This window comes from Pithys albifrons, chromosome 2 (assembly GCF_047495875.1).
Source record: "Pithys albifrons albifrons isolate INPA30051 chromosome 2, PitAlb_v1, whole genome shotgun sequence".
Taxonomy (NCBI): Eukaryota; Metazoa; Chordata; class Aves; order Passeriformes; family Thamnophilidae; genus Pithys; species Pithys albifrons.
In genome coordinates this window covers 69,893,418-69,919,890 of record NC_092459.1, presented here as the reverse complement: position 1 = coordinate 69,919,890, position 26,473 = coordinate 69,893,418, and the positions used below count along the sequence as shown (strand labels likewise).

General features: G+C 39.6%; 1 protein-coding gene across 6 annotated transcripts in view; it reads right to left on the bottom strand.

Annotated features, from left to right (window-relative positions):
• The window catches only part of QKI (QKI, KH domain containing RNA binding), a 155,860-nt gene extending 133,512 nt beyond the window's left edge, over nucleotides 1–22,348 (bottom strand). For all 6 annotated transcript variants that reach the window (XM_071549423.1, XM_071549424.1, XM_071549425.1 and 3 more), the window contains exon 1: nucleotides 22,112–22,348. In XM_071549423.1, coding sequence (XP_071405524.1) covers nucleotides 22,112–22,253 — 142 coding nt within the window. In that variant the 5' untranslated portion in view covers nucleotides 22,254–22,348. The remainder of the gene's footprint in view (nucleotides 1–22,111) is intronic.
• Nucleotides 22,349–26,473: the final 4,125 nt, after the last annotated feature.

The window sequence follows — 26,473 nt, the reverse complement described above, 5'->3', positions numbered from 1 at the left end:
ACAGGATTTCAATTTATGCACTAGAAAAGCTAGGATTACAGGTATCATATTAGGAATGTGTTCCTTTTCAGTATGATAGTGTTTGGTACCAGATACTACAGTGAAAGATAACATCACATTTGCTAGCCTGCCCATAAAGTCACTGTTTGAATTTTGTGTCGTGGTTTATCTTATGCTTCAAAAGGAGAACCACCTCCTGCTTTAAGAAAAAACAAAAAAAAAAGCACCAAACATTCCACAGGAACACCCCTCCCTGCCCTTCCTCCTTTCCACCACCCCCGCAAAACACCACCATGCTCCCCACTATGCCAAATGTATTTCAACTTCAAACACAGACTATCAAAATGCAACCATGACAACGCCCCAACTACACACCAGCTTACACTCCTGCTTCCAGCATTAATTGCCAGAAGTATATTCTGCCCAGGCAGATGAGCCGCCGCTCATTAAATCACAGCCATGCACAACTACTAATGGTATAGAGCTACAGCTACATTACCAGAAGGGAAATAAAATTTTAACACATACTACGTTGAGCGGGAGTAGAAAAGTTTCATTTCCTTCCTCCATTAAACATTCAAGACTTGTTTTTAAAAGCTTTGAATAAAAAAGCAGCCAAAACCTACAAGAGCCCTTCACGCTTCTATTTCTGCTACTTTCTGTCTCTCTTCTCTTTCACTTGTTCTCACATTCTGGCTGCAGGGGTAAACAATTTTTTTTAAATCATCTTTGAAGGATAAAGAAAAAAAGGCAAATAGGCAATCCCCTCCTGCCACTAGACCTGCAGAGAATGTGGTAAGAGCTTGACTGCTTTCAATTACATTGTGCTGTGAAAAAAAAAAACTAAAAACAAACCCAAAAAACTAACAAACAAAAATGAAACCAAAATGAAGAGAGAAAAAATCCCACAGAAGAGCTTTTTGGGGTCCTCTGTCTTCACTGACACTTTAAAAACTCTTTTCAACATGATTTTGCTATAGAACATGGAACAGTAAAGTGTTCTTTAAAGTAAGAAAAAGCACTGTAGGTTAAGTCTATAAAGCTCCATACAACGTAGCAAAGAACTAGAAACACAACCAGTAACCCTATTCAAAACAGCCTGGATTCATGCTGAATACATTTCAGCTTGACAGGAAAAGTTTACATGAGTACAATTCTGTGATGAGTCTTGAATGAAAACATCTTAGTTGTTTTATATTTCAGCTTTGAAAATCAGCAGCCTTGGTATCAACTGTCATGATAAATCTAGAAAGACCCCAGAAAAACTAACACTGAACTAAAAATTGCAGCCATGCACTTCAAAAGCAGACATGAATATCGGGAGCTCTGCACTCCATTTAGGTAAGTGGCTGCCATAATCCCCCAACTCCTCCTAAAGAAGCAAATTAAAAATCCATAAAAGAAACCACCCCAACAACTTTGGGAATAATCTGTCACCTGCAACATCTCTCCTTTAGGTCAGTAAATGAAATTAAACATGGAGATAATGCTGACTGCAAGATGAAGCACCTGGACACCTCCTCACAACTCGCAGTATTGGGAGGAGACCCTAAATTAAAAGTTTTCAGTTGGTATGAATATAGAAGCACATTCTGCAATGAAATTAAGAGATGTGTATTTCAGCAACCTGCTTTAATATTTACTAAGACTTTGCCAAATTATTTCAAGACTGAACCACAGAGCTTGCATTGGAGAAATCTATTAAAATTTACTTTGTTTCTGCACTTCAGTAAACTGACTGTCAACTCAGAAAAAAATCAGTAATTGGTAAAACCGGGACGAAATTCAGTTTCCTACATCCTTCCATTCATTTTCCATTCTTACAAGAAAAATAATCAAAAGGCAACCTTAATTTTACAGATTCAGACCCCCATCTCAATAACAAAGAGTACTAAGTAAGTAATCTTTTCTTTCTTAAATCATCTGCTTCTAACACAGCTTCTACATCTGGTTAAGAAAATGAAAATAAAAATTGAAGGGGGCGAAGATAGTTTCATTCTTAAAACATCTCAATGAAATAACAAGAACAGAACTGGACTTCCCAGACTTTCATAAAGCTTTCTCAAAAGACGTAACATCTCAATTTAAGTCATTTTGGCACACTATCAGATGCACAGATCAATTTCCTTAACTGGGGAATGACCAGATGCCCCGTCTCCCTTATTGACAAATGCCAAGATACGTATTTAGTAGAGCGAAACTGAAAATAGAGCTTTACAAATTCAGTCACCAAAGCAAAATGAAAGATAAACTATGAACAGTAAGGGTTCCATAAATTATACTTATGAAAGATAATGATAAAATACATTGAGACTCTTCAAGAGGACTGGAATAAAAAGTGTAGCAGATGAAATCTAATGCTACCAACAAAGTAAATTGAGTGGGGAAAAAAATGTGCTCTCTCATACACAATGCTAAGGTTCAACAGTAACAACTCAGAAATAAGTCCACACCATTCTGAATAGTGTAACAAAGACATTTAAAACATAATTAATTTTAAGACTCCTAAGGAAACAGTGGAAAATAAAAACAGAAGATGTTTAAAATAAAACAAGAGTCATCATTACAGAGTAAGCAAGCAGCACAGAACACACAAGTTTAAGTAAGCCAGAAAAAGTCAAAAGGCACAGATGGCCTTCAATGCAATTTACAACAGCATCGAGACCTTCTGTACTGTGTACTGTAAAGAATCTCTCAATCTCAAGAAAAAGCTTTCTGAAAGCTTACAATGTAGGTATCAATATGAGAAAGTAAAAAAATAAGGTGGAAGTAGACAGTATAATGTATCTAGTTATAGGAACAGACCTTACAAAACAGTTTAGTGAAAAGATAGAGAAGACAAGATAAGATCACTGGCATAAAGAAAGTAAACCAAGCCAATTTTCCATGTTGAAACTCAAGGTGAAAACCACAGTGGATCAAACAAAAGCTGCAAAAGGAAACCCATTTTGATATAATACAGACAATACTGCCAAACTGCAAAGACGACTTTATGCAACTACAGAGGGTAAATACCAATGCAATCACTGTTACTGGAAATAGACCATACAAGCTCGTAAGGGCACCATACTCAGAGAAATAGTGACAAGAAGTTAGAACAGCCTCTCTGTTGCCTTGACAAGCACTTCCTCTGTGCTGATATATGCCTAAACCCAAAAACCAGTAGGAAAAAAATTAACTTGAAAATCAATCTGTTTGAAGATAACAGAGCATTAACACACACTGTAGATGTTACTAAAATGTTAGAACTGGCAGTTTTGTTACATCTTACCATTAGCTGTAACACGAGTTAGAACTAATTTTTAAAGGGATATTAAATTATTCTGGGTTTTAGGTTTTATGTTTGTTTGGGGTTTTAATCTGAAACTCAGCAAAGGCAAATGGCAGTACAGAAGCTTAAGTTTACACAGACATTTAACTGACAGGAAGAAAGAATTGTGAAAATAAAGTTAATGATAACCAAATAGAAGATGCAAAGAACAATCACAATGAGCTGTATGAAATTACACCTGTTCTTTTTATAGAAAAAAAAATTGCATAGTTAAAAAGACAACGCACCACTCATGCCAGAAAAGAAGTGCATATCTTAAGAAACTTGTAAAAAATAGATTAAAAAAATGACAATACAAGAAGGTTCACTGCTACAAAGGAAAGAGACTCCGTATCCCAAATTATGCACAGAAGTCCAGAAGAAATCAGAAATCTGGATTATTACTCCAAAATGTCCGTTTTGCTATACCACTTCTTCCTTGGAAGGGTAAGAAGAGCTGCTAACCTTAAGACCACAATGCTGCTGGAAAATGAAGTTCCTTAACATCTTTCACACCAGCTCTGGCTTAGCAGACCAATTCAACTCACTAATGGAGAAAAAGACCATTCATCTATTTTCTGGCTTGCTTGACTAGTTTCCTTCCAGGTTACTGAGCTGAACTAGATCACTAAAGAATTCCCTGAATGCCAGAATTAGCAGACAGGAAGTAACAAGGACACCTTTCCAAACAAGAATCAACTTTTTGCATCATCAAGCTACTAAATTAGTTCAAAACTATCTTCCGTAACGTCTCTCCAAGGTGTACCAGTAATGAAAGCAAAAATAGGTCCTACGGTTATTTTGAAGTAAGAGTTTGGACAAACTCTTTTTCTGTTAACTCATCAAATACATTTCAGTTTCAGCTCTGTTCCAGACCTGTATTTGGTCTTTCCTAATCGAATAGGTACCTCTGAATGCTTACAGTCAGAAGGCAAGAAAAAGCACGGGAACAGGAGTGAATGTTACACCAGTAACTCTGGATGCCCGTATGTATCTGAACATGTCTCCCTGCAGCAAAATAAAGAGTTCTAAGGAAAAGCTGGTCCCTCACACAACAAAGTGTGGAATTCCAGTTAACATGTTCATCTGAACCTACTGCAATCTTAGAACATTAGCATAACAGCAGTGTAAGTGCTACTGCACATTTCTGAAGCAAGTCACGTTTTTCTCGTGACCAGAAAATATAGAAATGTATGTAGAAAATATATTCTATAGTAACATTACTCCATAGATTTCTATAGAAAAATAAAAATCATCCAATATGGTAAAAGACAGTCAAGAACTTGCCTACCACTCATTTTATTTTGCTATAAGTCTATAAGCACAGGAATACAGATGAGTTACTCATGAACTACAGATACGGAGTGTTGACAGACTTTCAACTACTGCCAAAATGAGGCTCAACTGTTTTTGTCACACAGAGACTTAATAATCCTCATGTCTTCTGGTAATAAGAGTACTACCTCTCAAGAAGCTTTACAGCACCAAAAATATAAATAAATATTAATTTTAAAATGAAGACATAATAAAATCTGTAAGAAATTGGTAAGAGGTTTGATTTCATAAAGAGCATAACAAAATTAAATCAAGAGCAAGAAATAAGCGGCTCTTATTTCTTACACTTACTAAGAATCAGGCCATATTTTATCTTAGGGATCCACATAACCAAGACAGTCATTCTAATACAGATCATATTTCTGATGTCTTTAAAGAGGAGAAACTGGACCAATGAGATATTTGAAAGAATATCTTTACCAGATGCCACACTTCCCATCTTAAGTGTTCCTATTCTCTTCATCTTAAAGTCAGTAACAAAATCCAGGGCTATTCATTCTTTCACCTGAATGATGCTCACCTCTCGAGGCACCCAAAAAGGAAATGCTGTAGTTAGGGCATTCTGTTAAGAGTCCAATAAAAGTACCTATTTCTAAAAAAAGTATCTGCAACTCTTTCTATGAACAGTTGATAAGCATACCATCTTTTAGTAAGCTCCTTACACAGTATTTTGTCTTTTTTTTTTTATAAAGTGCCCATCATATGTGGGAATCATACCTGTACATTCAGTTCCTAGGTATCATATAGGAACAACATCAGCATTTGACACTACTAAATATAAGGGATTAAAATTTTGCTGACATGTACCAGTATGAACAATTTTGAAAAACGCTGTGCCTCTACCAGAAATTATATTAACATACTATTAGAGATTTCCAGTGGGACTTCACAATCAGTTAAATTATGTATGGCACTGCTTCAATGCAAGTAGTTTTCAAATACGTGGATATTCAGTTTTTAAATCTCAAATCACAGTAGGGTTAAATCTGACATAAGGAGAAACCTGTGAAGCAGTTGCTAAGTTATTATGCACAATAGGTCCGACTTTATAATAGGAGAAAATATCAAGCTAATAAAGCAATAGATTTTTCCAAAATACTATATAAAGTTTAAGCAGCAAGGTCATCTTTTTTTCTCTATTTAAAAAAACAATGCAACACTGTAACCAGTTCTTAAATAAAGGAAGAACAAAGTGTCATCCATCTGAACTAAACAGGCCAAGCAAATATCCTGCAATTCCTGTGTTCTCCTCAATGTCGAAATGGGTGGATAAATTTAAAGCCTGCTCTCTCAGGAGTTGCTTTATAGGCAATTTTCTCCCAGTATCAAGGTCTGCAATTTCCATTTGGCTGCCAGTTTGCGATTAAATTCATCACCTTTATTATAAAAATGTGCTGCACTCCACGGCCTGCTGCACAAGGATCATAAGGAGGACATTTTTCACAGCTAACAGCAGCATCATTCCAAGGCAGCCATCACATCCATTCAGACATTAGCGTCTCCAGTGTAATGCAAGGACCTATCGCTCACCTGAAAAAGCCCTAACAGCAGGTATATCTCAGAGGAAGTTCTTCACAGGTGGTACCTTTAGTTCAACTTTTTCAGTAAAAGCCACCGTTACACCTCCTGTATTAAGTGTTTTTAAAAGTTAACAGTTTAAACACAAGTATGTTGACATTAAAACTTGCCTACTTGCATCAATCAAAACATTTCTAAGATCAAAATCAGTCCGCACATAGACTACATCTTCATATACACCTTACACTCCTTACTAAAATATATGTAATCACCTTGAAATATTTATACTTTTGAGAAAGCACTCTACCTTAATTTTATTTCTATACATTCTCTCTTTATAATAAGCATCCCTTTCTTTCCCACAAACTTTGTTTTCAGGTTTACACTGACTTTTCCCACCTCCATAAAATGTATTTTTCCTTAAGTCTTTGGGCGTGGCTGAAAAATACTCAGAAAAAAAGGAAATTAATATTTACTCTCTCGATACAGAAGTCATAGGAGTAACCATAATACAAGTAAAATACGTTACATGTTTTAATGTCCTCCTCCAATAACTATCAAAGAAAATGTTCCTAACTTCACTTTGCTTCTTTTTTATAAATGCTACTTAAGCTAATCAGGATAGAATATTAATTTTGTACTTTAAAGACAAAAATATACTACTGGAAAGACAGAGCAAAGTGATATCTATGAACAGGAATAAGAGCTACCTTAAAGCCACATGCCAAATCTTTATGATGGGAGTTAAATTCATATTGGTTTAGGCTTCACAGAGTAAAAGACTAATCTACAGTAAAACAATAAAAGATAATATGTAATAAGCAATTAAAAACATTAAGCCCTTAGTATTTGACAAGAAAAAGTACAAGAATGTCATTTTAGCATGTGAAACAACTGTATTAGTCACACTGAAAGGTAACCAACCTGTATTAGAGGTAACCAAGCTAAACGCACAGCATGCCAATTTCACATATTAGCTTATTTAAATTATTATTCCCCTACCTTAACTAATGGTGTATTTCATTTTCCATCATGTGCACCACTTTTCAAAAATCTTTTGTCATTAGATAAGCAAACAGTATCTCATACAAGGCTGATGTATTTCAAAAGTCAAACTATCCTGTAATATCTTCATAACTCACTTCACTTCATAAGGCCACATTAAGTGAAGACAACATTCAAAGTAGTAACACTGTTCTGGCCAACTCTTATGTGCCTTTTGAAAATATAAGAAAAATATGTTAAACCATCTTCGATATCTAACTGTCAGACGTTAAAAAATTAAGTAAATTATGGACAAATATGAAAGTTTATTAAACTTTTTACAACTGAGATGTTTTGCTCCTTATCATGGGCCACATGACTTTAAATGGAGCTCCCACCTAGACTTCAGTGAGTAATAAAAAGTACATATTGCATGGCATGAACAGCACTGTAAACTAGAGAAATCATTTGAGAAGCCATTTGATGAACATGAACTGTAAAATTCAAAGTTAAACAACCAAAGGCTCTTTAGACATATTTGTCTATAAAATTAACTTAAATTGCAGCCAAAACTGCCAAAAATTTGTTCACATTGCAGAATATTACCAGAAACTTTCTTTCGGCAATAAAAAAATGGCATCTTGTCACACTGTAACTAATTGGTTTACACTGCAATGCAGCATAGAAAGCAGATTTCAACTCAACTTTATCGAAAACAATAGCTTGGTATTTGTGAGCTGAAGTTCCAATTATTTCACAGCCCAGTGCATTTAACAATTGGCACGTCAAGTCCCGGCACTATTAGATGAAATTACCAACTAGATAAGATAATGCAGCATCAGTATTTACCTCTTGCCATTACAGCAAAAGCTGAGATGGGAGCTTTTCTAACCATGATGAAAGAAGGGTTGTTGTTTTGTAAGAATCTGTAGAATTAACTAAAATGGCATATATTATCAAGGAATATGTTCTACAAGACACCGATAAATACCAGAAAAGAGGCAACAACCAGCACAAAAAATATCCATATGGGAATTAGCATTATTATAGCCACCATATTCCATAGGTAAATTTCAATACTGCATTTTAAGAATAATAGATTTTTTGAGACTAAATATAAATTTTGTTTGATGCCAAAAATAGAAATCTGTTTATACTACTTATCAAACCCAGATAGTTTCATTTTTAACAAAAACACTGAAAGTGTTATAATTCTGATATTTCTAAGATACATGAACATGTTCTTCATTCATTCACAGAAGATTTTAGTTCCTCAAAGTACATACACAGATATGTAAACTAGAACAGTAGATTCTTCCCTCCTCCCCTTTGTCTTTACAATACAGCAATCTGATGTATAACTTTTAATCACATCAGAAAAAAACATGATTTTTTGTAGTATTAGTTCTTGTCCATAGAGCCAACATTTCTAAGTGGGTAAGTGCTACTATAAGAGAGAGGTATTAACAAGTACCACTATGACAAAAGCAAAACAGGGGCAGCGAGGGAGAGGACAGGAGACAGAGTGTACTCGTGTCTGTATACACACACATGGTAGAAACAGACAGAGAATATTAAAACAAAACCAATATTTATTTTACCAGTCTGGTAGCCAAGATCTCTCCTACTTACATAATTAGAATGCTGAAGATAAGTTTTCACAGAGTAGCTGCAGAATCATAAATTTTCTCTTCAGCTGACAAACTTAAGAGAATTTAAAAACAGCCTCTTTTATGAACAAACTAAAGCATCCAAAAAGTGCAACCTATCACCGAAACTAAACATCCAATATTTATACTGAATGCTAATTTTACATCACATGTAATTTTTAACAGAATTTTATAGTCTTCTAACAGGTATAGATTTGAATTACACTAGTCCCATCTATCTCTTAAATCCACCAGAAATGACCTTATAAATTAAGACATTATGTTCAGAATTGATTTAAGGAACAGATTTACTGCATAAGCAAGACCTGCACCTCAAGTGCTTTGGGATAAAAGAACTTAAACCCATTTAAAGGTCTTTTTCTTCCAAGTTCATTTATCACTAACATCAAAAAACAGGTCCCATCAGCTCATAGAGCTGTCTCTTGGGAAAAAAACCAACAACAAACAACAAATATTTCTTGAAATATTTACAGCTAAAGGTACTTGACCATCTAAAATTTCCTTTAATATCTGTTCGCAAATGACAACAGTGTGGCTATTTTCATGGAATTAAAATTGAAAGGCAGAGATACCCTTAAAGACAGTTTACTACTGAAATTATACTTTAATAATAGCATACCAGACAGAATTTGGTAGGTTACACCTCTTATACCTACTTTCAGCAATTAACATTAGTATTTTGTAGTTCCAGTGTTGCAAATTGGACTCTACAGACACATCATTAGATTCTCTCCATCTCATCTGGGCAAAACATCATCATACTCACTACTTCAATAAATATGTAACAGCAGGAAGTCCTAAAAAAAGAATAAATGCGTATAGATGAAACAAGTTTCAATACACATAATGGTGGATGCAATTTAATTTTGTCATCTCCTTGAAGTTTCTTGTTCCAAATTTTTACTTCAGCCCATGGACAAGAAGAATTGCTATAATGGAAACAGCTTTAAATCAGTGGTCTTCAACCTTTTTCACTTAGATACTAACAAAAAGTTCCAAAACAGGTGAAGGCTCAGTGTAGTCTATTTAAATCTCCCAACAACAGACTTCCCTTTTAATACCTGCAGCAACTTTTCACTTAGCTCTGTTAACTTTGCAAACAAAAAAATGCTGTCTACTTCAGAGAGAAAGTGGTCTCCAAGGTCTCTTATCAAACAGTATTTTGTTTTCATGCAACATCAAAATACAACCCCTTTATAGTCAGGTTTGGGGGAAAAAAACCCCACTTTAATGTTACTTTTTTGTGTAAGTGACAGCACAGTTTCACTGATGGTGCTGCCAAATGAGATACACCTGCTTTGTAACTCTTGGCTATGTCAGAAAAGGTATGGGCAAGGAGTGGCTAGAGTGGCTCAGTGTGACAAGCACGAGAAAAAATAGCATAGGTTGTGTTGGCAAAAAGACAATACAAGCAGAGAAAAACCTTGATTAGATTGTACAAACATTAATTCCAATATAAAGTATCTCCACCTCTCTTAGCCGAAGAAACTTTTCTGCCAAACAGATGTTTCCAACCAGATGACACGCTGCTTCAGACCTCACACTGCAACAGTTACAGATAGCTTGATATCTCAGCATTATTCTCCTTTCCTAAATAAAGTGTAATGTATAACCTCATAATATTTGAAGGCTAACTAAATTGCTGTACAACTTTTGTAAATTAGTAAAATTTTCTGAGCAGAAAGACATTTCAGTTCAAGGAAATCTATTCTGATTTTTCTGTTCATTTCATATAATGGTCTGTTCAGTTTCGCCATTTCAAATCCGACATATAATACAATTTTGTAGTTACTTACACAGTTATGAATTCTCAAAATGTACTGTCTCCTTTATGTTAATTTTTTCATTATAACAATATTGATAAGTGCAAAATATTGCATCCATACTTGTGGCATTAAGTTTCATTATTAACAGCCTAGAAAGTATCCAGATTTCATTGCTAGCAACATTCATGACTTCACTTTACATGGGGGAGGGGAGAGGAGGAATAAAAATTTTACAGCAGCATAAGCTGTGTTTCAACTATATTACATACTATGAGAAACTACTAACCCATGACTAGACTAGGAAAAAAGCTCCTTAAATGTTAGTGCTCTAATAGTATCCCATCTTTTACCTGAAATTTAACCCTAAGAGCACATAATGAAAGTTTGAAGAAAGAGAGATCACAATATCCTTCTGATTATTCAGGAACACATTTTAGTTATTAACAATTGCTCAAAACTTTCAGCATCAAAGAGGCTTAATCCAGAAAACTGCACTAAGAATGTAGTTTGATCTTTGCAGCAATTTATAATATACCATTACACTACACTAGTTATGACTACTATATAACATACTGAAATACTTGTCTTTGATATAGATTTCAGTATTGAATTCTGCTCAGGGCTCAGAAAGCCTGTACATACACATTTAGTAACCTACAGTCAGTCAGCAGTCAGAAAAAAAATGCATACAAAGAGCCCCTACAAAGTTAAGAACTTGAATGTTATTATTTGCAACTGTTTTCCATGTATGAAGAGTTCAATAATTTGATATAACAACGAGCAAAAACAATTCTAGTACAAACCATACTAAATAAATGGGACTAGAAAGACCTGTGCACATGACAAAAGCCACTCAGTTACACTATTAGGCCGACAGAAGATAATCCCCCCCTCAAATTCCCAACTATTTTCTTTACCCTGGGGGGAGAAAAATTAAAACTGAAAGTAACCAGTAATTGAAGTAACTGGAACTAACTGAAAGCTGAGAGATTTAAGATAGCACAGGACTTGAAGGAAAATTAAATTTAAAATAAACTAAACATGCCTTAAAGTTAATTTACCCAAACTTTAGTTGCCAGATAAGGTTGCTGAGACTGCAAACATCAAGGGAAGTTCACCAGTCTGTCTTCAAAACATAATTCACATTTATCAGTACTGAAGACTGACATAAATCTTTTCCAATGAATTACAAACCAGTTGTCCATCTGTCATTTTAAGCTGTTGAATTCAGCAACCTTCATAAAATGTAGAAGGGACGTGTTTCTTTTCTACTCAGTCAAGCAAAAGAGCGCAGTCCCTCCTCACTTAATTACCAGCATACACCTAAACACCAAGTGCCATCCCTCAACACCCCAGCACTGGCTGTAGCAGCTTTCTACTGCAGCAGCATCCCTTTCTCTCCAATTCATCATCGTCAGCTTTCTTGCTGACACTCTTCAGAGCTGCCTGGCTGATGAATTGCTCTGTTATTCATCCTATGTTAATCCGAGACTGACGCAAGAGTATCTTTCTGAAGACACTTAACAGTATTAAAACACAGCACTACCAAGTGCCCTCAGTGTGCATTAAACCTCCCATTTGAAACCAACAAGATTCCTCATGAATAGTTATGAATAAAATACAGTTACCAAATCAATAGGCATTAGGTTTACATACCCCATTACCTACAGACAAAGCTTCCACACAACCCCTTCCATCCCTGGAAGCTACAGCCAAATTATTCGAAGTAAGAAATACTTTGATGCATATAGAACTTAACCTCAATTAAACTATAATTAAGTTGACATGGAGAAGTTTTCTCCCCTTCTCCTCAAAATGGCAGCATGTATCTTAAATGCCACAGGACTCTAGTTTGTTTTTTTTTTCAATTTCATAACCTCAGTAAGCTTTTCTCAAGACAGTTGTATCTTTTGTCTTTGTTTCTTCTAAGGTGGATTTGATAACTTTAGGTTATGTTTTCTCCAGGCTTTTTCCCTGCATAGGATTATACTAGTCTTGCCACAAAAATAAAACTTATCTACAGAGAATCAAAACAAAAACACAGCAAGAAATTTCAAAACATGACTTAAATCTCTGCAAACTTCTTACTAAAACATCCAAATACAATTCCCCTCTAAAAGCAATTTCAGTCACTAATTTTATACCTGAGAGGTACTAAAGTATTATCCTTCCTTTCAAGATATTTTAGTACACCAATGATTAGCCTTCCAGATAGAATCCTGGTTAGAATTCATTTCTGATCCTTACCACATCATCTGTGGCCAGATTTTGTTTAAGTCTATATGAGCACAAAGTTGACATAACTAAATGAAAAGCAGGAACACAAGAACCTGTACAAGGAGTCTTGCTTCAGGTTGATCCAGAGGCAGTATCAGATTTCCATAAAAGTCTCAAGTGATTTAAAGCAGCAGTAATTCCCTCGTAAACTGACTGTATATGAGCCTCTTTGACTATACTTATCTTTATAGATGATAAGATACTTAAGCAATTAAAGAACTATCAACAACTTGTCTCTACCAACATCTAACACACACCACTTTCTCACTGCACAGAATCTTCACAGCAAAAACATCACACTTAACAAGACAGCTGGCCCCTTACAGCACTTTAACCTTCACCTTTAACACACTAACCAACCGTTACAAGAACATGTTCGTCAGTAGATTGTACATGTGGTATTTAGGCAAAGTTATTTAGTAAGTTTGGGGCAGGGGGTTGACAACAACGCAACAACTTCCTGAGAAAACATCCATGCTGCTTTTCCATGCTGCAGGAGTGCATCTCATGCTTCTTCAAAATGAGACAAACTGAAACTAACTAAAAGCAGTATGAACAAATGAGCCACACTGTCCAAAAGCAAACAGCACCGTGTCAGAGGATTTAGTCCTTGTGTTCTCCTCCTTCCCATTTCTACAAGCAAACCTAAGATATTCCACAGCAAACAGAAGTGGACTGGGCTTGCTCTGCATCTAAAAACTGAAAATATGCATCAACTTTGACATAATTATTTGCAGGTTATTAGACTAAGCTGCATTAAGACTGTTAACTGATTTGCTACTGCTTTGAAGTCTGATAAATAAATGGAAGTATTATACAACATGAGCTGGCTGTTTTAGTTCAGCTGCAATTTAAATATATGAACCAGAACATTAAGTTCGTATTAATACTTGTGCTAGCAGATCTGTTGCTTACTTTTTAAAATTTCAGGTGCATTCCACCTCCTAGACATTAATGGAGAAAATATACCAGAGCTAGGACAGGACATTTTGACCAACTAACAGTTACAGAGATTTCCAAAACAATTCTTTAATCTGAATTAGAAAAAAGCACAAGGAGGTTCATTATTTCAACAGGTAAAGGATTTAAAGAATTCAGCAAAGTCTGACTTCCATCTAGTGTCAGCTAGCCTGAAAATAGTCACATCCTTAAAATTCTGAATAGACCAGATGCACAATCAGTTGACATCAATTGGAGTTTCAGACTTTTAAGTAAACGTTTAAGCAAATGTACTTCCTTCCCCAAGGCTCTGCTCTACATCTTCAGTATCGAGCAACCTCAGTCACTGTTCCAACACAACTACTCCAAGATCACATGTGGGGAGTTAGATCACTGCTCTGATCTGTCTGAAAAGAAAGCCAACACCACACAAAAACAAACTCAAAAAATCCCTGACCAGTACAGAACATCAGCTGACCTTTTAAGCCAGAAACTGATCCACCAGATAAGGGTATAAAATACTGTATTATCTTCCCCTGCCTCTGCTCTGACATCAGCAGCTGTTCTGATGCATTACCCCTTAGAATTATGTCAACATAACTTCCCAGCAAGGTAAAAAGATTTTAATTATTTGTCATGCTGGGATTGCTTTTCCTTTTCATATCAGGTCTTAAAGAAGCATAAACATTCATAAGGTTATATACCACTGAAGTGTTAACTGCTCCGATTAGTAATCCCCTCAGACTTCAGTGAGTTATCATGCAAATTGCTTCACGGTTTATCCCCTCTAAAAAGGGGCATCCTGAGGACCTTCCTGTCTGGGCGCTTCTTAGAGCACTACAATTATAGTACAAAGTATTAAAAACCTGCTCCAGTACACCCTGTGCTGGAAACACAAACCTTCTCTCGTAATACAGTACAGAGTAAAGTAAAAGCATTGCAAAAAAAATCAAAAATATTCTTTAAAGCGATACAAAAAATTGACTTTCAGTGCACTACCCAACTATACACAACCAAAAACATTAAAGTGCATTAATAGCTACTTACTGCCGTTTCTCTTCAAGAGAACAATTTTTTTTGCACTGAACTGAAAAGCAAGACTTACTATTTGATACCAAGTATAAAAAAATCAATTCTCAAATGAAAAGTAACTGAAAACGTATTTTCAATTTTGACTCAGCATTTTAAGTCGTGAGAATAAAATAAATTAAAAAAACCTGTTAGCATTAACACACTTGTTCTGACCACTAACACCTGCTAAAATAACTGCAGAGATCAAAAAAGCTGCAACTTCTAGTGCTGTCTCAGACAACGGGTTTAAGTAACACAGTGCACTTTAACTTGTGCTGTCTTGTTCTCAGACACACAGCTGGCCTGCAATGGACACACGAGTAACACAGTGCAGTGGCAGCTCTACTAATGAAGCCAGATACTATTTCTCTTTAAAGTTGTCGCAGATGTTTTGCCCATTCAAGCATAAACTGCCTCAAAAATCTAAGCTCTTCTACTAAAAAGCTAACTCCACTTCTATTAAACAGTTCCAAGAAAAACAAGGAAAAGATACACAAATCCGGACATGATTTAACTGCATTGCACAAGGTTACACAGGGTATGTTCTGAAGTCAAAAGAAGAAATGTAACATTGCCTAACTTTCAGCAACCCCACTCTTTGTCTCAGCAAAGCAAACGTATGTAAATCAGATTATAAACATTACATCTCTCATCTTCTCAGGCTTGAAACAGGAGTTCCAATGTCCCTCACAGACATACATCTCCCTGCTACCAAGCCACAGATGCAACTTTTGTGGTACTACTGAACTAACCAACTGTATTAAGCATAATGAGATTAAAACCCTGGCAGTTTTACTGTTCCTTCTAGTTTTCTCAGCACTGGCTATTAAAATTCAATAAAATGTCAAAATCAACAGAAGATTTTCATAGTAAGCATTCCGATTAAAATCAATACAGAAAAATCCACATGGCCCGAATGAGAAGTTGTGAGTTATGTTTCAATAAAGACAAGGGTCACTGAGCGAGGGCATTTCATCACTTCACAGCTTTCCTGGCAAGACATTTCCCTCCTGTCCCCCCCCCTCAAACCCCCCAACATTCCATATATGCAGTCAAATATAAACCATCGGTTTCCATGGCAGACTCCTGCTGTACTTCAATCAGCCTGAGCTGTCAGGACGGTCTGATAATTAACGTTGCCACAGGTCTATGTTGTCAGCCATGGAATATATACCAGATCAGCATCTAATAATACACCTAATTAATAGGGTAGCTACATCAGTACACATTCTCTTAAACGCAGTACACTTTATGGTCACAAACAGCAATTAAAGACAATTCAAATGCACTTCCTTTCCTAACAAAACCTACACAATTCACATCATTTTAAGCACCCCATTCCTGACTCGGCATTGTTTACTGTAGTGAGAGGAAAATAGTTTTAATTTAAGAATGACTGCAACAGGTAACTTGGTCAAAGAATTTACTAACCTACAAAAGTAACCATTCATTTCTTTTCTTCACACCCAAAGCGCTCATCTAACACCAGCAACTTTTTTCTATCTTTTCAAGCATGCAAATTTCATTTTCATAATTAGGACATTCTAAGTGCTCTCCTAAAATTAAGTTGTTCTTACTTGTTGGTGGCTGGTTTGGGGTTTTTTTCACACTTTAATATTAACCAACAGACCTTCATTATTTTCCTTTGTGCATTATGAAAGCATCGCTTGCCACTCCCTAATCTAATCGGCATTTGTCACTCAGCTGTTTCCAACCATAGCAAGAGATTTTTATATGACAATGATTATTTTAGATATTATTTTTTCAATTTCAGATGAGGAAAATGTAACTGTTTTCCAACCTTAATGAACAAGCAGCACTAAACAAAAATTATCAATTTGAACAAGTCTCTCTCAGTTTAACATGTTTGTCAGCAGCTCTTGTACAGAACTAAGTCTGTTCCAGTTACTCTTCCGTAAAAAAAACCCTGAAGGTAGACAGTTGAATAATTAATTACTAGTAAGCAACTGTGAACAAACTGCTTTTAAAACACAAGCTTAAAATAACTACTTTACTAACTTAAAACTCCTTCCTATCAGTCAGAAAAATACCCTTGTAAGTTACATACCAGGTGATTATAAATGCTGCAGATACAGCTCCAAAAATAACTTTTTTTTAAATGAACTGTTGCTGGCAGAGGTGGAGGGGGGAAGTTTTAAATATTTTTCCACAAGTCAGAAAAAGAAGTCTCACTTTTTTTTAAGTGCAATGGAGCTTTTGCTCTGATGTTATAGGTGGCTGCTCTGAGGTATTACAAAAAAAGAAACAAACTCAACAGAATAAATACCACACCCCAGAAGGGCTCTTATAAAGTTTTTGACCACAAGTTCTGTAAGTTTTACAACCTTGCTATTACAAGACAATCAAAAATCAGAAAAAACACCTCAGACCATTAAGTTTTAAAGATGATTAAAAAGCAATCAAAAGAGCACTAATGATAAACAGCACACAAACAATACTCAATGCTTTTGTGACATACTGTTTTGAAAATTTTAACTTTAAAACACAATGTTTAAAAATTACTCTGAGACTCTCTGGGCAAATGCCTATCATAAGGCCTTTATCCTAAAGAATAATCCCCTCCTAACTTTGCATTGAGGCATTGCTTTTAAATAAAGGGGGGTTGTTGCAAGATCTGAAAAACTGAAATGTGATTGTGGTCAGAGACCCCCCCATCAAACCTGCCAAGTCTGCAAATCACAGGCTACATTTACATAATCACAAACAGTAAGGTCATGCACAAAAGTAACTAGATAACTTCTCAGGGAGAATTCATTTACAGCACCACGACACAGTTCTTCAGTCCCAGCTCCCGCAGGTGTTTTGGTTAATACGACATTGACACTAAAACTGCAGTTTTGGGCAGTGGGCCCTGCAAGTTCACATGCACTTCTCTCAGTGAGAAAACAAAACAAAGAGAGCAACATCCAAGAAAAATTTATCCTCATATTGCCTACCTAGATGTTCTTACAGCTAGCTTTGCTATAACTGGTAGGCAGAAAGCAGCAGCTTAAATTAGATTTATCTCCAACAGCTAGATGCACAGTTTAATTTACATTTAAAAGCAGACACACTTTTATGTCACCTTCAACACAGTTTTGATGGGAAGACGTAAGTTTTTGAGGTACAGTTTATCAAAGAAAAACTAATTCTTGATGATGTCTGATTCAATAGCTTTTTAAAAACAGGTCTGATCCATGTACATTCCAACCGGGTGCAGCAGCCTAACCACTTACAGATTCACAAAAACAAGGCACAAATTAAAATAATTATACTACTTAGATCTCAGTTAATAAGTTAGACATATTTGTTCATAATCTGCTAAAAGAATACAACTAAAGTACCTCATTAATTTCAACAGGGCAGAGTACTACTCAGGAGTTTGAAATGTCCAATTTAATATTTAAAAAACAGTGCAAGAAAACAGGTACAACTCTGTTCATTGTCCACAAAGGGGAGCATTAAAATATAGAAGTTGTCAGAAAAAACAATGTAGGTTATAATCATAAAAAGTTAGTATCTGAGAAGCTAAAGCACAAAAAAAAAATCAGGTCACATTTGACGGTGCAAACAATTACAGGAAATACAGCCTATTCCACATTCAGGAAGAGCCCTCTCTTCCCACAGGTTTGCACTAGTCTGATAAAAACAATTCAGCTTCCTAGTTATTATGATGTGCACTTTAAACATCCTTGTTAATCCACAAAAGCCTTATTTACATATAAGAAGTTGAAAGGACACATATGGAAAAATAACTGTAATCTAAGCAAAACTGTCACATTCATATTTTATTATAAAGTAGTTCTTTGTAAAAAAAAAAGTTTCCTCCATATACTTCTTACATTTAAGCTGATCTTCAAAACTAAATGCCATAAGGCAGAGACCATCTACCAAGTTAAGTACTAACATTTTTAAAGACCAAAAACTAAGACAGAGTTCAGAAAAGAAAGTGTGTTTTTGATAAGACACACAGCATATAAATGGCCCCAAAAAAGGAGATGTACATTCTGTAACCTAACCAGATTAGATGTACTGTTAACTTAAACTGGGCAAATCCATTTCTATCTCTTCTTTCATACAATTACAAGAAGTAATCACATGCCCACTTGGGTTGTTTCTAAATACTGGCATGCAACAATAAATAATAATAATAAAAATAATTATTATTATTATTATTAAAAAAAACAGCATTCCAGAAGGGAACGCAATTCTGTTTAATTTGTTTAAATTTTTAGGGTTGTGACTTTATTTTTTCAATTGGATCAGCACACAACATAAAAGACAATGGCTGATCATAATATTATTATTCTCAAGTATAAACAAAACCGTCAGGAAAATGGTTGTATAGTAACTAAAAAAACTCCAACCCACCTACCTAAAGCACAAAACAATAAACTAGAAGCAAATCAAATTACATGGCAGAAGGTGGAAAGAGGGAACTTGAACCCTGTAAACCTGTTTTTAGATTATATATCTATATATATAAGCACTTGCCCCAAATACTTGGTATTCTCAAAGGTGCCAGGAAACAACTGATAAGACTATTAAATAATATACTTTTAAGTAAGCACTCCAAGTCTTGCAGACTTTTCTAGCCAACCTGTAATTCGCTGTTGCTAAACCCTTCTGCTGGAGGATGTCAGTGTAGCACACAGTTCAAGACATTTAACAGTCCCCCTCTGTTAACCAGGTAAGTGCTTTAAAGGTAAACAGCCAACTTCTCAACTGTTCATTGCTATTGCCTATTGCACCTCTGTAATGCTGACTGTAAGCATCCAACACATGTAACCGCACGCAAATACCGATACCTGCACAAATCCACAAGTATTTTGTCATTCTTTGGCATCTTCTACCACATTTGTTAGTTTCCCTGCCCGAGTCAGTGCTGGTGCTCAGAGGCCGGACTCGCCTCAGAAAAAAAAACAACTGGCGCCCCTTAGTGTTCAAATTTTGAAGTCTTGAAGCAATTTACTAGATTTGCATGAAACATTTTTTTCAACATTCCAAAAAGTTTTCTGCCTCCACAATACTTCCACAGAATCGCCAACGTAAACAGGAAAAGCAGAAAAGCTTAAAGGGATAGCACGGTTCTTCCAGAGACTGTTTAGAAACACAGATTGTATTTTATTTATTTTTCTTTTGAAGAAGAGTGTGAAGAACAGTTTCAACACAGTCCTTAAACTTTTTCAGCAAGAGTCTTGAGAGCCCTCATTTTGGAACTCCAGTACTTCACAAACAGACTTCCAGAGTTTTCCATATTTCAAAATATAGGACAAGATGTAAGTATTTCAGACAGTCCTTTTTCAGTGGCCTTTTTGTATCGGGAAATGTTTTTCTTCCCTTTTGTTCTCTTGAGAAAAAAAAAAAAGAAAAAAAGGCTTCGGGCCTCCTCTGGCCAAATACATTAAGTTGAAGAGATTCAGGAATTTAAAAATCCAGTTTTAAGCCTTTGGAAGGCTCATTTGTGCTATAAAGGAGTTTTCTTAGTCAAGGTTCTTCTTGATGTTTATCATGAGTCTAACTATCCTGAAGAGGTTGTTTGCTGTGGTGACCAAGAACGTAAGTCTTAAATAGTTTTACTTTTCACGTTCCCATTTGCTCCAATACAAATTCAAACTCCTCCAAGAGTCTTGAAAATAAAAATAAAACCTCCCATTATATTGTTTCCCGCAGTCCGTATTTCAGTATTCTTCACCAGGTTTGTTGTTTGGTTTGGTTTTTAACTCCTCTATCCCATATTTCAGAGGGTAACATTTTCTGGATATGCTATTTTTGTGTTGTACTACAGTCGCTATCTCATTTTTACAGTCTTGGGAGAGGGCGGGGAGTTGTTCTACCAAATATAACCAGTTCTTTCATCTTCCGAGGTCAACAACTTCCCAAACTTCTTTTAATGAGGAGGAATATGTCCGCAAAAAAGAATCCTAACTCCAAATCTCGAAAATCAGTATTTCACTTTAAGAATCCCCAAAAGTTGAAACTGTATAAATAATTTATGGCCTTATCGTACTCAACAAAACTATCACATGCGATTAAACAAACAGGTCTAGCTCTCCAGAAAACCCAGGTTTAAAGTGGTAAGAAAGGAAATGCCTTTGACAGGAAAAACAAACCTGTGAACCCGAGTTTAAAGAAAATTTAAAATACTAAGAACAAGTGTATCACCTTATTTTTAACATAGTTGGTCTTCCTACTGCAGTGGGAAACGTATGGGACAAAGTAAGTTCCCAGCACGTACTTTTCTACCGCTAAAATGTGATTATTTATATGTAGAAGTTTAACCTTGAAGAAAGTTTTTTAGGGGGGAAAATGGAGGAAAGGGGTGCGGGGGGGGAGCCCTCGCCCCGCGGCAGGAGCGGGTGCGGGGCTGGGGTGGACATTTGGCAGGAGCAGACCAGGCAATTTCGTAATCCTTTTTTTTTTCTCTTCACTAAAGTCACACATAAGAGCCTTTCAAGTTAAGTTTCTGGAAAAGGTAAGGGGTAACTGAAAGAAGAATTCGCTCGCTTCCCTTGTAATATAGGAAAATCGCAATTAGTTTGCGGCCAGTTCGGGGTGGGGTAGATCTAAAGCTGGAGAAAGAGCTCAGCCCCCTCCGCCTTAGTCATTCAAGTCCAAGCAGCTTCCAGAAGAGACAAATCTCGCAACCAAACACCCGCCCCCCCGGCGGGGCCCCGGGGCCGGGCGGCGCAGCGCTCCGGGGCGCCCGCAGGACCCCTCTGTCCCCGCCGCCGCGGGAGGGAGGGAGGGAGGCAGGGAGAGAGCAGGGAGGGAGGGGAGCGCCAGCCGCCAGCCAGCCTTTCCCCTCCTCCCTGCCTTCCCCCAGAGCGCATTCCTGAGCTCCTCTCCTCGCTCCCTCCCCTCCGTGCCGTAGTTACCCTTCCCCCGGTTTTAGGAGATGGTGTAGAGAAGGGGGGGAAAAATCAGAAAGGAAATAATAAGGAGGGAAACCCCCCGGGGGGAGCGGAGACCCGCGCGGCCGGGACTGCCTCGCCCCCTCCCACTCGCTCCCCGAGTCCCCCGGCACCGCACGGCGGCGGCCAGGGCGGGGAGAGCCCGCACTTCCCCTTTGTTTTCGGCTCCCAGCGGGGCCGGGAGCGTGCGGGGAGCAGCGGAACAGGCCCCGGGCCGCCCCCGCCGCCCGGCCAGGCTGGGGTGGCGGCCGAGCGGGGTCCCCGGCGAGGGAGCGGCAGGGCAGGGCGGCGGGGCGGGGGAGGGGGCGGCCGGGCGAGCGCTTTTACCTTCGTCCAGCAGCCTCTCGAGGTGGTTGAAGATCCCGCAGAAGTTGGGGAGGCTGCTCATCAGCTTCTTGTCGTTCATCAGCTGCATCAAGTAATCGGGGCTCGGCTTCGGCTTCTCCTTGGTTTCCATTTCCCCAACCATATTCCAAGCCCGCGCAGACACGGCGAGCGCCCGCAGCAGCTCCGCCGAGCAACGCGACCGCGGCACGGGGCGCCCGCTGGCTCCGGGCGGGCAGGGAGGCGTGGGGGAGGGGAGGGGGCGGGGAGGGGAGCTTCCCCGAGGAAGGAGGAGAAGGAGGAGGATTCAAATCCGGAGACAAACGCAGACCCGCCGCTGAGTCCCAGGGACCGAGGAAAAAAAAAAAAAGAGGAAACTCGGTAGAAACCCCCGTGCGGGCTGCGCCCTCCTCCCCGGGCACAAGGACCCGCCGCCGCCTCTCGGTGCCGCCGCCGCTTCCCTGCTCCGTGCGCCCTCGGCCGGCGCAGTCCTCGGTGTGTCCCCCCTCCTCCTCCTCCTCCCGCGCACACACACGCTGAGCGCGGCTCTCCTCTCGGCGCTGCCCGCTGTCTCCGCGGCGGGGGAGGGAGGGAGGGGACGCGCGGGGCGGGCGGGCGCTGCTGGCGCGGCTGCTGCTTCCGAGGAGCCGCCGCCGGTGTCTCCCCGCTGTTGCCGCCGCCGCCGCTGTTGTTGCCGCCGCGCTGCGCCTGGCGTGTGTCGTCGTCGTCGTCCTCCTCCTCCTCCTCCTCTCCGCCTCCCGCCTGCCCGCCCTCCCGCCGCTGCTGCCGCTGCCGCCGCCGCTGCCGCCGCCTGTGGCTGGTGAGTCTCAGCCCCGCCGCCGCCTCCTCACTTCTCCTCAGTTCGCTCCGGAGTTCGCTTCAGTTCAGGCTGCGCTGGCAGCAGCGGCGGCGGCGGCAGGAGGGGCGGGGGCAGGGCCGCGGGGGTGGGACATGCCGGGGGCGGGACCAGGGGCAGAGCGGGGCGGATACTGCCCGGCGGCGGCAGCGCCGCTTGGCGGAGCCACAGCTGTTCCTCCCTGCCTCCCTCCCTGCTTTCCTTCCGCTCCGGGGGCGGTGGCGGTGGCTTGGGGGGGACACCCAGCCTGCCGTACGGCTGCTGCTCCCGCCCCGCCCCGCCCCGTGCCGGAACACGCGCGCGCACACAACTCTCCCAAAGAAAGTCTCCTCCGCCGCCGGGGCGGGGCGGGGCCAGGCCGGGTCACGTGGGGCTCTGAGGGGGCGGGGACAGCCCCCGCCGGGGCGCGCGCCCGCGCACTCGTTCTCCCGCGCCGCTCCTCGCCCTTCCCGGTGTCGCGGCCGCGGCGGCGGGGCAGGTGCGCGCGCAGGGGGCGGGCGGCGCGAGGAGCGTGGCGCGGTCGCTGGCGGGGCCGCGGGGGCGCGCACGGGAGGCGGCGGAGGAGCGGCCCGGCCGCCACTGGCCCGCGGCAACGAGCGGGGTCGGCGGGAGCGGCTTCCCTTGCCTGAGGGCCCGGCGGGAGCCGCATCCCCTGGCCGCGGGCCCAGCAGGATCTGCTTCCCCCCCTGCGGGCCCGCGGAGCGGCCGCGGTGGGTCCCGGCGGAGCGCGGAACGGGTTGGACTCTGTCCGCGCCGGCGCTGCCCGGCGCGGGGGAAAGCGCGGCCCTTGCCCCGCATGGCCTGCCCTGCGGCGGGTCCCGCAGCGCCCGGCCGACAGCTCACTCCCGCCCGCTCGGGCCACACCGCGGGGCTGCCCGGAGCCCTTTCTGCTCGTAGAGCAGCGCCGCGTTCGGGCATCGGCCGTGCCGGGCTTGGCGGGTTGGCGTGGGAAACGTACTGGGAGCAGCGGCATCCGCAGCCAGGACAAAACTAGCGTGCTCCTGCATCCACTGCAGCCGCAGAGGCAAAGCAGCACGACGCGGTTGCTTGTACGTATTCCTCCTTCCCCACGCAGCTCCTTGGTGTTCTTTCTTGGTTTTTATCACTTAAAGAAGCGTCAGGAAGCTTTGATGTAGTTCTCGGTAGCTTGGTAGAGCTTTCGTTCGAAAGCTGGCTGAAAATCGCTGTATTCTTCATGTAGCTCTCTGAAAACAGGAGTTTTTTTAATAGGACTACGTCTAAAGTTAGCTATTGCTTGATATTCTGTAAAAAGTTTAAATGTATTTCAATACATACTTCACATTATTAGATATTTTAGGTTAATCACTTTCAAAACTGGAAAGAAGCAGAGACACGTCATCTTGACAGGTGTACAGTGTCATTGGGTATTGCCAAGCAGCACTAACTCTGCTTTTCTCGAAGGATGTGTATTGACAAAATTGTAGAGAAAGCGTTGTTCTCACTGTAGTAAAAATGCCTTGGATTATTGCATTCTGTCTAGTGTTTATTGTGTATTTCCCCTTTAAGCATGTAGAGATCATTATTTGGTCATGAGAATTTTTATTTCATTTCAGTTTTGTTTCCATTAAGTAAAAATTAATGGCTTAGGTGAGGTAAGTCAGTTTTATTGCTTCCATCATTAAAAATCTATGTATTCAGTCAAAAATATTATCTTTGTTATCAAAGAGTTGCAATGTTAAAAATTGTTTTTTTAAATATAGATCCTTAGTTCATCAGCAGCATGCCCACTGCATGCTGCAGTATGGCTATGGATGACAAAACAATCTAGTTTCTATTTAGTAACGTGTTTGCATTTGCTCTTTTCCAACCTTGTTTTAAGATTGTGACAAGCTACAATACAGCCTTAATGCTTAAATTGCCAACCTTTTGCTTCTTGTAGACCAGTCTGGACAATGATGCATTTTTGTAGTCCTTTACTTGCCAATTTTTAAGCGGTGAGTGAAGGCTCTTTTTAACCCTGATAAAACATGCTGTCAAATCCTTCCATTTGATGAAGGGCATCCATCGAACAGCAAGCTTTCATCTTCAAATTAGATGAACTTAGGCGATGTTTGAATAATTGTTCTGGACTGATGATTCTCACAGTAAAAAGAGCATATGGAGACTTTTTTTCAGCAGATTCGGTGCAGCTGTTCCCATACCACTTCGGTATTGCTTCCTGCACATGAAGTGTTACCACTGCTTGAATATGAGCAGATACTACGAGGTAAGAAATACCAGCACAAGTTGTTTTCAGCAGCTGTCAGTCATCTTAGCTACTAATAGGAACAGTATAGCTTATCCTAAGGTATATTGTACTTATTTACTGGAGAATGAAATGGTGCACACAAGCAGTTGAGGAATCACTCATGCACCACAATGCAAAATTCAAGCTCTCATTTGCTCTGTGTTAGTCTGAATTATTGTTTTAGAACAGTACAGAAATTGAGGCAAAGCTGTGTGATGAAGTTGCCCATTAAATTAGGCATAAATTTCAGGAAAAACTCGGATCTTTGATTTTTTTTTCTGTAAATCCTTCAAGAGTCTGAATTAAAATCTATAGAAAAAAGGCAGTGGAAAAGCTGAATGTTTTAACAAAATGCAGATAATCAAGCATTAGTTTTAAATGAGCAAATCAGCATGATGTATTTCTTTATCGAACACACAGTAAAACCAGAACAGCTAATTAAAAGCCCTTCTCAGTATGCCTTTTTTCTTCTTTCGGCCTTTACCTTCTCACACTTCCATATCCTAGCAAAGGGTATTTTAAGAATTCCTGGAAGATGAAAGTTGAATTAGTTCTTGTTAAAGAGCTATAAGAAGTGTTGCTCCCATCAAGACTGGCATGACTACAGCCTGATCTACAGAGGCACTAGAAATACTCTTGCACTGTCTTAATTTTGCAGCTTTCCTGTGGGGGAAGAAGGGTGGGGGGAGGACATGACACAGGGCTGGCTAAACAGGTTCTGTGAGTATGAGGGAGAGGTTGTGTGGTCTTGATGTCAGGGGAAGGGGAGGAGGCAGGGAGAGAGGCTGATTAGTCTTGTTTCAAGATAATCAGGTCCTGTGGCCTTGTGAAGTTCTTTTAAGTAACTACTCAAAGTCTTAACTTCTGTCTAGACGAAGGCAGAACTCCCTATCTTTTCACTCTTGTGTTCTCATCTAGGTAGCCATTCTTGTATCATGTAACCCATAGTATTCACCAACAGTTTCTATTTTAAGGTGAAGTTTTATTGCATTAATCTAATCTCAAAGTTATAAAAATTATGATAATGCAAGCAGCAGCCTCTATATATTACAATAAAGGCCTGCAATGATCATAAAAAGCAAATTTAATTACTGGTGTAATGTTCGTAGCTGATAACACCTTGGGAAATGGGAAATCAGAAGGCTAATGACTCCTTCAAAAGTGTTGGCTGTTACTTCCAGTGTCTCCGTTGACCAAATCATAGGCATCCACTATTGGTTATCATAAGTCTTTTGCAATGCTGTCTCTAACAGGAAAATAC